Source organism: Mesoplodon densirostris, chromosome 9 (assembly GCF_025265405.1).
Source record: "Mesoplodon densirostris isolate mMesDen1 chromosome 9, mMesDen1 primary haplotype, whole genome shotgun sequence".
In the NCBI taxonomy this organism is placed as follows: Eukaryota; Metazoa; Chordata; class Mammalia; order Artiodactyla; family Ziphiidae; genus Mesoplodon; species Mesoplodon densirostris.
The window spans coordinates 8,071,919-8,086,520 of NC_082669.1; the positions used below are offsets into that span (position 1 = coordinate 8,071,919).

General features: G+C 49.9%; 1 protein-coding gene across 1 annotated transcript in view; it reads right to left on the reverse strand.

Annotated features, from left to right (window-relative positions):
* VWC2 (von Willebrand factor C domain containing 2) overlaps positions 1 to 14,097 on the reverse strand; it is a 121,728-nt gene extending 107,631 nt beyond the window's left edge. Inside the window, exon 1 of the mRNA XM_060108683.1 lies at positions 13,417 to 14,097. Within this exon, the coding sequence (XP_059964666.1) occupies positions 13,417 to 14,085 (669 nt within the window). The 5' untranslated portion in view covers positions 14,086 to 14,097. The remainder of the gene's footprint in view (positions 1 to 13,416) is intronic.
* Between the last annotated feature and the right edge of the window lie 505 nt (positions 14,098 to 14,602).

Below are 14,602 nucleotides of genomic sequence, written 5' to 3' on the forward strand. Positions count from 1 at the left end.
CCTGGGCTCAGTCAGGTGGGGCCTCTCTCCTCCCACTTGGGAGCATGGGTGATGGTGAGATTTTGATGGAGTATCTCTAATAGATACTTTGCCTAGTCACAGATTTGTAAATTAAGACCTTAATAGAACGGATGTGATGCCAACTGGGCATGACCACGTACGGACTGGGGCTAGGGGCACTTTTGTTAAAGCCAAACTCCTCTTAAAACATGGGAAATACCGGGCTTCACTGGTGGCGCAGTGGTTGAGAGTCCGCCTGCCGATGCAGGGGACACGGGTTCATGCCCCGGTCTGGGAAGATCCCACATGCCGCGGGGCAGCTAGGCCCGTGAGCCATGGCCGCTGAGCCTGCGCGTCCGGAACCTGTGGTCCGCAACGGGAGAGGCCACAACAGTGAGAGGCCCGTGTACCCCAAAAACATGGGAAGCACTAAATCCTTTTTTTTAGAATTAGTATAAAAGATTAAGGATAAGTCATCCTTAGCAGAAAGAAGCAATGAAAAGGAAATGGTTTTCCTTTAACATATAAATCACTAAAACTAACTGTCTTCCAAGAGTAGGCTTTTAAAAGATGGGTGTGAGGTGTGACGTGGGGATTGGTTCTGTCAGGGATCACAAATTCAGATTCTTTCAGGGATTCGTCATGTAAGAAAACGAGGCAGTGAACTAGGTGCCTAACAGGGAGTGGTGGGAACTGCAGCAAACGGGGAAAACACTTAATGCATTGAAATCCATGTGCGTATCTCTTCCTAATATAGACAGACAGACAGACACACACACACACGCACACGAAGAAAACAAAACCATGCTGCTCCCTTTCATCATTCTTCATTTGAGATGGCAGTAACAACGTTTAAACGCTAAGCAGGGAGCAGTGAAGGTGACGGAGTGTAACTGAGCAGGACCCATGGGTCTATCTGTCCCCAGGACAGACCCCTCCCCATGTCCTCTGCCGTGGGGCCTCCCTGAGGTACCCAGATAACAGTATCTGACGCACATTTCCTGAGTTGTTTTGCAGATGCTAAAACCCTCACCAGATGGAAGATATTAACTCCCTGATGACCATAAACCCAGAGCCCCAGGCCTCCTGGAGCCTAAGGACGGATAACGTGAAGCCCTGTGACCCTGCTCTGTTACCTCACCATCAGCTAATCCGAGAATCGTGCACGAGCTGATCACATACCCTATGACCGGCCCCCCTCCCTCACCTGGCTTTTAAAACTGTTTGCCGAAACCCTTCGGGGGGCTTTTTACGGCATGAGCCACCGGTCTCCTTGCGTGGCCCTGCAATAAACCTTTCTCTTCTCCAAACTCCGATGTTTCAGTTTGTTTGGCCTCACCGCGCGTCCGGCACACAAAATTGTGCTAACGAGAGGAGAGCTGACCCAGCTCCGGGAACAAGGCTCACCATCACCAACTAGGACGTGGCCACCTGGACACATCTGAGGTCGGAGCCCGGCTGCCATCAGCCTGCCTCAGCTGCCAATCACACAGCAAGTGCTGGACCAGGGCGGGAGAACGGGGCACAGGCATCCTCGGCTCACACCTTTGGCCCCTGCACTCCCCCTTGAAGCTGAGCCTCTTCCAAAGCATCCTGACATTACAACAGGCCAGCCCAGTGGTTTCTCAGTTAATGAGGTCCCTTTCCACGGGGGTTTAAGAGGCCGTGGGGCTCACTCACAAGAAAGGGGTCCATCTCTGAGCTCAGATGCACCCCTGAGAGCTGACCACTCAGTTGTGTCGGCTGCTGCATCCTGTCACCCTAGAGCAAGATGCGCTTATCTCTTTGACTCCCTGGAGGGCACAGGAGGCCAGAGGGGACTCTGCTGCAGGAGGTGACCTGAGCTGAGGGGTTGACATCACAGCACAGTTTATCCCTCAGGCCACCAGCGTCCCTTGCTCCTCACAGGCCCAGGGAAAGGCAGCAGCCTTGTCAGAATTCTCTCTTTCCCTACCCCACTCTCCCTGACATTTCTGCCAAGTGTGACACGGCTGAACGACCAGCCGATTGAGGCGAAGGTGCTCAGGGGGGCCCTGCTCCATGTGGGAAGGGACTGTCAGCAGCCTGGCCAGCTGGGGACTCCCTACACTGCGGCCCCAGGGGAGAAAGGTGCCACGGTGACAGCCATCCACTGGCCAAGGGCCCTGTGTCCCCAGAACATAACTGTCAACAATGAGAGAGCATGACCGGGGACAGAGCTATGTCTCCTGACACCTTAGCGGGAATGAATACATAGGAGTCCTGGCTTGCTTGGAACTAATTGCGTGTTTTGTCTCAAGCCTTCGGAAACAAACATATTGAGATACTTTTTCAAAAAATGCATGAAATTTAAAAGTAAAATGTAAGTAAGAAACTGTTTTTAAAGTTGGACCAGGGAGATAGATAGAAATGAGGGTAGCAATGTCAACCTCTGACAAAAGCAAAGACATGATACAGAGGGCAAACCTGTCTGGCACGGTGTATGTTAGTATTTCTTTCTGAGCTGCTTCAGGAGCCGGGGGCATATCACTTAGAAGGGGTCTGGATTTTCTTCCAGGAAGGGCAGAGCAGTTGGCCACGGCCCACTGGAGCTTGGTGCCACCTGTGGCCTGTAGCCCTGGACGACAGAAGGAGCCTTTGAAAATGGTCACCTATTTCAGAATGGGGCCTCAAGCCGCACCAGCTCCCCAACGATCATTTTTTTCCAAGACCATTTAAAAGTTGTATTTAATGGCATCTCCTGCCTAAGGATAAATTTCACAGCTCAAAATTCAGTGCAGGACACACCAACCCCTGCAAGGCAGGGGAACATCAGCCCTACCACCAGCTCAGCTGTCCACCCTGGAGAACCCCGCTTTTGTAATTGGCAGTCGGGGTTCTTAGCCCCAGCACCCTTGATATTGGTTGTTGGGCTGTTCTGTACCCTGTAGGATTCCAGCAGCCTGTCTGGCCTCCACCCACCAGATGCCGGTAACATCTGCCCACCCCAGTTATGACGACCACAAATGCCTCCACATGTGGCCAAAGTTCCCTCGTAAGGACAATGTAGACCCCAGCTGAGAACTACTGATCTGCAATTTAGTGGAGGATGGGTTTTGATCCCTTCTTTCCTAACTCAGTGCCTCTGCTCCTGGGATCCTGTTTTGCTTCCTGGATTTCAACCTTTAGATTGCATCTGGAACTTCTTTTAGTAAAAGTTTTTTGATAGTATGCACTCTATTTTTGTTGAAAAATATTTTTGTTCAGGCTCCTTCCTGAAAGATAGTTTTGCCAGGTACCTAAATTGAATTCATGCTTATTTTCTCTTTGTTCTTTAAAGATGTTCTTCTACAGCTTTGGGCTTTCTATTCCTTTTTTCTTGGCCGCGCCATGTGGTTTGCAGGATCTTAATTCCCTGACCAGGGATTGAACCCATGGTCCCTGCAGTGGGAACATGGACTGTTAACCACTGGACCGCCAGGGAAATCCTGGCGGAAATTTTCTCTTCTTGACGAGATGTCAGGGGTCAGCCTAGTTACTGTTATTTTGCAGATAAAGTCTTTGCTCTGTGGTCCCTCTTAAAATGTTTCCTTTCTCTCCGGTGTTCTGTAGTCTTACTAGGTGTGGTTTTATACATATACATAAATATATATGTATACACATATAGGTACATATATACATAAATATTTTATATATACTCAATATATGTGTGTGTGTGATATATATACACACACATCCATAGATCTTTCTTTAGATTCACTGGGATTCCTGAATCAGGAAATAGGGGTCTTTCAACTAGAAAGTCTCCGGCACTATCGCTTCATCTTCTCCACATTCTCTGCTACTTCTTTCAAACTTCTAATTGGACGTATGTTAGACCTGCTTTCCCTATGCTCCATGTACCAAAACATTTCCTTCCTGTGTTCCATCCGTGCACCTGTGTTTCATTCTGGGCAACTTCTTCAAATCTACCCCCAGCTTCACTAAATTATCTCACAAGCTGCACCTATCACGCTGTCGCACCCTCCCCTTGAAGATTAGTTCCAGTTACTGTAGCATCCCTTTGTACAGGCTCGATGGGATTCCTTTCCAAAGCTGGCAAGTACTTGGTATATACCGATGTGGTTTACCCATCCACTTGATTCCCGTATTTATTTCTCTGTGCATAAAACAATATCCTCGTTTGTATCCCAACATCTGGGTCTGATCTGACTGCGTTTGTCTCGGCTGACTCTTGTTTCTGATGCTTTTTCCTCTTGTGTGTAATTGTTATTTCGACATCACATTCCTTGGACCCTTATCTGTGGGGATTCTCTGTGGCTGGAGAGTGTTTGCCTTTGTCAGATTCCTGTGGGCCCTGCCAGCCTGGGACCACTTTAAATAAAAATATTCCACCTGAATTATCCGGAGCACTCAGGGAAGCATGACTAGGAGCTCCACATACAGAGCAGGGCATGTGCAACTGCTGAGAGGGAAGCCTCCAGCTCTGCCCAGTGCTTGAGGCCATCCAGGGGGTGTGTCTACACTGACCTCTTGCAGGACAGGCTCTTCCGGGGAGTCTGCTTTTATGAGAGGTACCCTGATCTGACTCTCCCTACCTGGGGCCCTGGACTTGTGACGTGGCGCAGCCTGGCCTCGAGTACCAAGAGTCCAGGCCCCAGGCATCAGTGGACACCCTAAGACAGCCTCCCCTGAATGACTGACTTTCCTCTCTGGTTTCATACATCCACCTCTATGGACTAATTTCTCTCTCTTTTTTTTTTTTTTTTTTTTTTGCCATTCCTGCTGTGCATTTGAGAAGATGTGTTTTATTGTATGAGATCCAGGATTTCATGAGTTTTCTAAACGGTGGGTTTTCAGCCTATGCGTCTTCCATATTCCCAGGTAAAATCATTTCTGCCATGAGGGAAAACGCACAGAGCCACACGGCCTCTTAATTTTCCATTGCTGTGCATTTCCATGGGCCCAGGGCTTCCCAGAGAGCTCGCAGGGCCACAGGCAGATGCCTGACATCATCCTTTTCTGCATCCATTCGAAAGGCACCCTCTGTCCTGGACGCACCCCAGTGCCCGACAGAAATAGAAGGAGAAGTGAGATCCAGCTGGCAGGATCTCAGCCTTGGAACAGATAAGCAGCAAGAAGGATTTCCGGCTACATAATCAGAACCGTGCCATGAAGGATGGCTACAGGGGATGCAGACTTGAGCGGAAAACCATATCCTTTACTCAGTCTCACAACTACGCTATCTGAAACAGGCCCTGGTCTTTTCCCTAGAAAGCTGCCCCAGGATCCTTCTTCCTCTGTCAGTTAAACACAAAGCATTAACAGCACTGGGATCTAGGTGAGGGGCCTCCACCTGCCTACCCTGCAGACCACGACCCCACCTGACCAACCTCTGGGCACATCACTTTCTATAGGGTCACTGCCCCTTGATTGGAGGGACCTGACGGTTTGTCACTGTATATCCAGGATGTAGCCCAATGCCTGCAAATATTTATTCAGAAAAGTATTTTTGAATAAATAAATGCAAGCATGAGCTTTCTGTTGGGACTTATCAGATCTGAGAAGGAAATACTTCTGGGAACACACGGTCCCCTAGAGTCACTCTCTAATGGTGAGGAAATGCACAGGCCATCTTGCTGGCGACCCAGCGCCGTGCCGAGGCAGGACCGCCCCCAAGATGCACAGCTCCCCAGGCCACAAGAGCAGCAGGCTTTTGTTCTGCTGTTTGTGCAGAGCTCTGCAGGCTCTCATCTCTCTCATTTCCTTCTTACAAAGTGAAAGACAGCAGCATCCTCTCCACGTTTTCCCGCCAGCTAATAAGGAGGTTCTGAGTATCGCCCACGGGCACAGGGGTGAACCAGACCACGAGCTCACGTCTTCAGAGGGTAAGGACTCTGTGCTCCAAGCTCTAGAAAGCGACTGCCCACCCCAACTGAAGGACAGGACTGGAGAGCAGGGCCAGGGTCCCTCCCTCCTCTGATGCCGCCAGCTTGCCTGATCTTGAAGAAGGTACCCATTTTCTAGGGTGAAATTTCTCCACTTGCGAACAGAGAGCATGACAAAGCCACATGGCGGCAGGACCCCGGGTAAGTCACACCAAGGGAGGAGGTGGTCAGCTGGGGAGCCAGTGCCTTTCTCAAGGAGCAGCTTGGCCCTGGCAGATGGCTGCCACCTGGGGCTCACCCCGTTCTCACAACCAACCAGCAATTGGAGTATTTGTAAGAACCTCTCACGTGTTAAGTGTCTGCTCTATCACACAAACATCTGATGTGCCTTGAGCCAAGCAGAGCACCTTCCTGGGCCGGAGCTGGCTGTTGGGCCTTCAGTCTGCCCCTGCATGGGCCTGATGACCTCTGAGGTCCTACCCACGGTCGCCATCTTGTACCCGGTCCACTGCCTGCTGGAAGCTCCCTCCTTGCCCTCAGGGAGCTCCTGGGATCAGTGCTCCTTTTCTTACAACTCAAGATTTTATACTTTGAAGGCCACAGATATTCATCTTGCCCTCAATGGCTTGAGCAAAACACAACATAAGTCCACGTAAACGAAAACTTACCCAAACTGATTCAGCGTTTACCGGACACAAAGTGGGCCAGGCACTCCAGGCCTGTATAAGCCTTCCCTTTTCCATGTACCAGAAATTCTCCCAGCCACACACAAAATGCCCCCCCATCCCCACGGGATCAGGGAGGTAAAGAGGTAGAGTTGGAAGGAAGTGTCCAGCAAACCAGGACTCAAATCCTGGCTCCCCCATCACTAGCTTGATGACTTCAGTCAAGTTACTTAACTGTTTTAAACCTTAGTTTTCTCTCCTTTAAAAAAAAAAATACCACCAGCTCATCAGTCTATTGTGTAAACCCTGCCCCCCCCCAACATATAAAACATATAAGCAATGGATGAATGTTGGTTTCCTTCCTCCCAACATAAAAGACTAAGCGTTTAGGTTAGCAGATATTGATCCTGTCTAAAACTTCCATAAGACATTTGGTCCACCCCCAAAGGTCCTTGAAATTCGGTCCTATCCAAAGAGTCCATGCCAAATGGCTTTGGACAAGACCAAATATCAAGGACCTTTCTTCTTTTTTTATTACATGTAGTTGACTTACAATGCTGTGTTAGTTTCTGGTGTACAGCAAAGTGATTCAGTATTATATTATATTAGTAGATATCATTTTTCAGATTCTTTTCCGTTACAGTTTTTACAAGATACTGAATACAGCTCCCTGTGCTATACAGTAGGTGGTTGTTGATTATCTATTTTATATATAGTGGTGTGTATGTGTTAATCCCAAACTCTTAATTTATCTCTCCCCCTGCTTTCCCCTTTGGCAAGCATAAATTTGTTTTCTGTGTCTGCGAGTCTATTTCTTATTTGTAAAAAGTTCATTTGTATCTGTTTTTGGATTCCACATATAAGCAATATAATATGATATTTGTCTTTCTCTGCCTGGTTTACCTCACTTAGTATGATCATCTCTAGATCCATCCATGTTGCTACAAAGACTTTCTGCTATGGACCAAATATCTTATGTAAGTTTTGGACTGGATAAAATGGTCTTGCAAATATCAAGGACCTTTTGGCAGAGATGGAATATCTTATGGGCCAGAGGTTTTATGGAAGTTTTGGATAGGACCAAATGTCCTGTGGGGACTTTCATAGCATTTGTCTCATACACGCAAATAAAGTACTGCATGGAGCATGTAAAAGTGCAGTCATTCACATTAGGTTTCCCCTACCTGAGTTAGGGACACATCTGAAAGGTGTAGGGAAACCATATGTACTCTCCTTTCTTTAAAAAATAAAAGTTAACATTTAAATGGCATTGAACAGAAAGGCAGAAACTAAGAAGTTCAGAATTTGCCAAATCTTCCTAGAAGCCAAAACAAACTCAGTCGTAGCAATAGCACACACATGGAACTGACTTACAGGAAAGAACACCGACTTTACACAACTTAGTTCATGTTCCTCGGCAAAGGAAAATAATAATAATACCGTTTTGGTCTAAGTAACAGCAGCCAAAAGAATATAAATACTATTAGACTGAAAAATATGGAGAATTGTGTCTTTCTCTTTATTGGCACTTGCTCATAATTGCAGTAGAGATCTGTTGAGATGGAGCTTTTGATTCCAAATTTCATGTAAGTTGTTTGTCATTAATAAACTCTGAGAGAGGAGATTTTGCAACAAGTCAGCTGCTGAGGCCCCAGGAGAGGCTTGTGACTCAGTGGTCCCGGGTCATCTCACCTGTGACTACCTCGTTCACTGATCTTCTGTCCAACAGTCCCCATGCTTTGCATGACAGCCCAGCAAGCAACACATATCAGTAATTCATTTTCTCTTTTTCTTCTAAGACTTAATACAGTTGCCAGTCAGACCTCCTGATTGGCTGTGGTAACCAACGTGGACACACAGAACTGATATCATCCCAACCGAAAACAAAGTGAAATTTCAGTTCTCCTGTATCTCGGGGAGTCACATGCATTCTGTTAGGTTCTATGAAACATGGAAACAAGCTTACAGACCCTGTTTCTGTCTTCACAGTTCCCCAGAAATCAGGATTCCCAGGAGGGGAGCAAGTTCTTTTGTTGCTCAAAATGGAATCGTGTTTTAATTAATGAATTTCAAACTTGACTTGCTGCTGGCCTGTATGGTAGCCCTCAGGGGCAAATTTAAAAGTGAGGCCCTCATACGTATGACACAAGGACCCACTGACATAAGTAAGTAGCACAGTAATTCCTGAAGTGGATCTCAGAATGGAATAGACACTAAATCACCATAATTTGGGGGGGCGGCTTAATTGTGTTTATAAGGCGTTCCGTGTATTACCCAGCACTCTGTTCTCGACTAATTCTTTCTTCCAGTCATACTTGTTGATGCATCCTTGCCCCACTGCATCCCCTACACCTCCTTGAACCCAGGCCTACGAGGTCAACTGTGGTCAGTGATCCTATGTTACAGGCTGCATTGTGTCCCCTCTCAAACTCAGATATTGCAGTCCTAAACCCACTACCTCAGAACATGACTGTATCTAGAGACAAGGTCTTTACAGAGGTAATTAAGGTAAAATAAGGTCATATGAGTTGGCCCTGATCCAATATGAGGGGTGGCCTTATAGGAAGAGGAGATCAGGACACAGACATGCACAGAGGGATGACCGTATGAGGACCCGGGGAGAAGACGGCCATCCACACGCCCAGGAGAGAGGCCTCAGGAGGAACCAGCCCTGTCCACACCTTGACCTCAGACTTCCAGCCTCCACGGCTGTGAAGCTGTAAGTTTCTATTGTTTAAGCCACCAACGGGTCTGTGGTAGTTTGTTATACAAATGGCATGCCCCAGGAAGCAAGAGAGCACATGAAATAGCATTCATGTATAAAAATTATAAACGAATAGACCAGCTTCCTTACTCAAAGTTGGAGGCCTGCTGGTGTAAGAACAGGACACTTGGTATACTTTCAGAGGCAGTCGAGGACATTCTACTGGTAACTATGTTTTTATTTGAATATACACATTAAACTGCAAACATCCCTGGAGGGATGAGGGCATTACTCTAATTGTTATTAGCAGCTTAACGGTATTTCACTGAAGGTCTTCTGCTGACATCTGCCTGAGATCAACCAGGCTGTAAGGAATGGGGATTTGAATGGGGTAAAGAGCCTTGGTGAGAAGGGGAAAGACAGGACTGAAGTACAGAGAAAAGCGGGCAGAGAGTGAAGAAACCCAGCAGGACACTGTGGGGTCCTCCCAAGTACAAAAGCCTTTCTGTGCTTTCTATTTCTTGTTTGTAGGAAAACGGTTTCTGCCTCCAAGGCCTTCCCTGAGTTCCGAAGGGTAGATTCAAACAGTCACTAATTAGGGGAGTGAGGAAACGCAGAAGGAAACAGAAGGGCAGGATGTGGGAGGGTCCCAGCTCCTCCTGAGGGGTGGGCACAGATATCTGGTACATATCCCTGAGCTCTTCTGCAGGAACTAAGGCCCCCCTCCCGGTGGAGGATGGTGACTTCAGGCTGAGCACAGATCTCTGGAGCACCGCCCTGTGACCTCACCACCAACCAATCAGAGGAGGGTTACACACCCTGACTCCCACCCCCGAGGTTTTGCCTATAAAACCTTCTTCCCTGAAACCCACTGGGTCTTCGGAGCATGAGCCAGCCATTCGCCTGGCATGGCCCTGTGATAAATAAACCTTTCTCGGCTCCGAACTCTGACGTTTCGGTTTGTTTGGCCTCAATGTGCACCAGGCACAGGGATGCAGACACATACCCAGGACAGAGAAGCACGAGAGGGCAGGGAAGAGACACCCTCTGTCCAGAACATGTGCACAATAGCATCACAGGCCCAAGGATCCGGGGTTCCACCTCCTCAGGCACCCACCACGAGCTCCCAGCCTCCCTCAGTAACCTACTCTCTCTCGGAAAGCAGAGAACAGAAAGCGCCTGCGTGCCTCCCAAGGAAAGAGGACCAGAACCGGCCTGCCTTTCACCTCCCCTGACCTGGCCATGATCAGGAGCGTTCCAGACATGACCCTATGGCACCACGACCTCCACTGAATTACATTTTTTTCAGAGAAGCGCAAAGCGCTTCAGATGTAAAATGCTTTCCTTTACTGTCTTCCATGTACTGCGTGCTGTGCAAACTGCAGGCCTTGATGGGTCTCCTGGAAGCCTGGAGGACCCAGAGCAGCTACAGGAGCAATTGTGCCCCACAAATCCCTGGACTCACAGCTGACCCTATATCCCTCCAGGCTTATCCTCCCAACACTCCCAGAAAGCACCGCACCCTCTTTTGTTCATGGAATGAAACTTGCACAAAGCCACACTAAGTTAGGGAAATGCCTTATGAGTGTTCCTGATACTAACAGAATGAACAAGCATGATATATACAATGCAATCGTTATGCAGTTGTACCTATCATAGGAGCAGGAATATCATGAAAATTTTATAGCAGCTGTGCACAGTGTCATCCTAGCAGCTGGTAATGATTGGATGAAAGTTAAGAACAAAGGATCACTTGAAGATGAAAGATGCGCTTAATACTCTAAAAATAGCTTTATTGGTATTTTAATTCTTACTGAGATTATAATCTTTCCAATCTCCCTTTAGTTGCTATCATCTCCCATCTCAGAGTGGGAAACACATTCTACTTATGCACCAATTTTTGAAAACAGAAATCCAATACAAGGCATGTACACATATACCAAATGTAAAACCAATAGCTAGTGGGAAGCAGCCGCATAGCACAGGAAGATCAGCTCGGTGCTTTGTGACCGCCTGGAGGGGTGGGATAGGGAAGGTTGGAAGGGAGGGAGACACAAGAGGGAAGAGATATGGGGATATATGTATACGTACAGCTGATTCACTTTGTTATAAAGCAGAAACTAACACACCACTGTAAAGCAATTATACTCCAATAAAGATATTAAAAAAAAAAAAACAAGATCCCCCACCCCCATACACAGAGGCAGCTTCATGGCCTCCAGCACTTAGCAATGAATAACCAGAACTGAAGTTTGAATTCTTCCTTCTACCTGTGATGGCTGCTCTGGGATGCATTTGGGTTTTTGAGATCAAAATGCTAGAAATTCCTCAGCCTACCTCATGGACACTTATAAGAAATGACTATGGAACTACACACAGTGCAAACAATAAATGGCATTAATTAAAAACTAATCCCTTGTCTCTGATCTTGTAACACTTAGATTTTTCTATGAATTTAAAACTCCAGAGAATCGTTTGGCTACAGCCCCGTCCCAGGCCAACACAGAAGGCCCCTCCTCTGGGCTCCACCAGCTCCCATGGCCAGCTTTACTTATGCACTTCCGGGCTGCACCCCAGAACATCTGGGGAGGCATCTGCCAGGCTCCCCAGTCCTCCAGGAGCATTCTGAGGGCAGGGTTCCGGACTTATTTCTGTAGTATGGAGAGGGCCTGGTTCCTAGCAGGTTCTCATCAAAGTTGTCTGCCTCTCCAAAGGGCTGAAGCCAAGAATTGTCTCTTAAACAGGTTTGCCTGGAGATAAACCCTGGGTGTCAGGTTGTTAGAACTCCAAGGAGCCTTAAGGAATGTCGGGCCCTTACCTTACAGATGAGGAAAAAGAAAGCCAGAGGGGAGATGTGTTTTGTTCCCATCATGCAGCCGATTAGTGGCAAAACCAGAATGGAAACTCATCTTTTCTGACCAAATCCCAGCATCTCCACACTTTCTACATTACCTATAGATCTGTCCTTCTCGGCTTTATATTAATGTTTCTACAACACTCAGGAATTCATTCCTAAAACTCACTACACGCTGTCGCATCCTGGGCACGTTCTCAACTTGCAGATCTCAGAGGCTATGGTCTGGGCACCCTGAAGGATTCCTTTGCACCTGCCTCCTTGTTCAGCTTTGGGGGCTGGAGGTGCCAGGATGCCCTCTGCTGCCCGGGAAACCTCTGGCATTCCAAGTCAACTGGCCAAGTCCAGTTGGACTGAGCCGACCATGGGGGACTGGAATGACTGAGCAGCCGTGCACTTGTCTCCCAGGCTCGGTAGTGGAGATGCAGGGCTTTCGGGGGGAGCTCACCCCCCGGCCAGCACAAGTGCTGGATGGCATCTCCATCCACGCCAGTGCCCCTGTGGGGCTGGGCTTTTGGTTCAATTAAGAGTGTAGGGGGTAAAAGCGTGCTTGACACATGAATCTGCTTCTTAACAGCTGTGTTGCCTTCGACACCTTTTTAAAATATCCTGTGTCTCAGTTTCCTCTTCTTTATCAGCTGGAGATAGTAGATAATAATCTACTTTATTGCGTGGTTTGAGGTTTAACTAAGTTAATACAGGTGAAAAATGAAGCCTGGAGCCTAACATACAGTAGGCATTCAGGAAATAGCGCTACTAATATTATTACCAGTACTCACCTAAAATAAAACCATTTTTAACCGTAACCTGGCCTTCTTGTTTTTGCTGTCGACTATGTTTTGGCATCCATTGAGCAAGCATTTTTTTCTTTTAATTTCTAGAACATCTGCCTGATACCCGGCACATAATCTAGGGAAACGGCTTATTTAGATGAACAGTCTCCCTTAATGAGCTATTTCGCTCAAGAACACATCCCAAACAGCAGGGTAAATTACCCCGTGTTTGAAAACAGGGCGAGCATGTCGGCAGCAACACTTTTAACTCAGGAGCGGCCAATTAAGGTTAAAAGTACAGCCAGTGATTTTGCTCGGGCTGTTCGCCTTAGGGCCACGGGCTTCACTCTAAGGAAACCCTTTTATCGTGAAGACCGAGCGAATGCACGTGGACTGGGCACACGGCTTTCAAAAATTACCTCCGCACTGAAAAAGAGGGGTCGTGCTGAGGGGACGCGGGCACAGCGCCGCCCACCTCTGAGAGCCACAGAGCGCCTTTTCTCCAAAGTGGGGACTCAGAGCCGGTTCACCCTCTCCTGGGACGGGCAAAGTCGCCCGGGCGCTCGCCTCTTACCACGAACTCCTCCAGGGTCTGGTAGGTCTTGCCCCGGAACTCGCAGTAATTCTTCCTCTCCTTGCACTGCGGGCAGCACTGACTCGTGTCGACGTGGATGCAGCGTGGGTGCAGCCGCGGGCACTCGGGCTGCGCGCACAGCGGCCCCTCCTCGGTGCACAGGCAAGGGCAGGCCGAGGGGCCCGGCGCGAACTTCTCCCCGATCGCGTACACGAAGCCGCTCTCGTCCACGCAGCCCTTCCCGCGGTAGTCCGGGTACGCGTACTCCTCCGGCAGCTCGGGCGTGGGCTCTGGGTCTGGGCCCGCCGCGTCCTGGGCGGCGGCGGCGGCGGCCGGGGGCTCTTCGTGCGGGGTGTCCCCGCGGGGCCGCCCCTGCAGGTCCCCGGCCCCGGCGCCCCCGCCCTGGGCGGCCCAGGCCTGCTTCTGCCTGCTCCACGCTTCGCGGCCGCCCTTGCCCTTCCAGTCCCGGCCGCCGCCGCCCTCGTCCCTCGCCGGGCGCCCGAGCTCGCTCACCCGGCCCGGGCCGTCCCGAGACGCGTGCTCGCGCTTCTCCTGGCCCGGCCGCTCGGGCGCCTGGGCCAGCTTCTCCAGCGGGATGCTCGGGCTGCACAGAGCCACCATCAGGCAGCAGGTGAGCAGGAGGGAACTGGACAGCGCGCCAACTGCCATCGCAGTGCAGCTGGGCAACCCCTACCGCGTCCCGGCGGCCGGGCGGGCGGGGAGCGAGGTCGAGGGGCGAGTCGCATTCACAGCCCGGGGGCGCGCCGCCGCCAGTCTGGAGCCGCCGTCCCTGCGGAGAGAAAGCAGCACAGCTGAGCCCCGAGGCCCGCGCGCGCCCGGCCCGGCGGCTCCGGGAATGGACGCGCCGGACCCCGAGGGCAGGGGCGGCATGCCCGGCGCCGGGGCACGGCCCGGGGCCCTACACATCCCAGACTGTGGACACGGACACGGAAGCGAGTCCCAGAAAAACTCCGGCCCGCAGTGTCCTCCGTGTCTTCGTGATTAGCGGGTGGCGGAGCAGCGGGGATGCAGCGAGCGGGGCCCGCGCTCCCTGCAAGGCTCGGATGGAACCACAGAACTCCGGAGCCCGGCGCCCTCTCCGGGTCCCGGCCACACTTCCCTAAACGCTACTCAGTGGAGAATTCCGCAGTGGAGCGGGCGCTGACGGCCGTGCAGTAAAATAAGA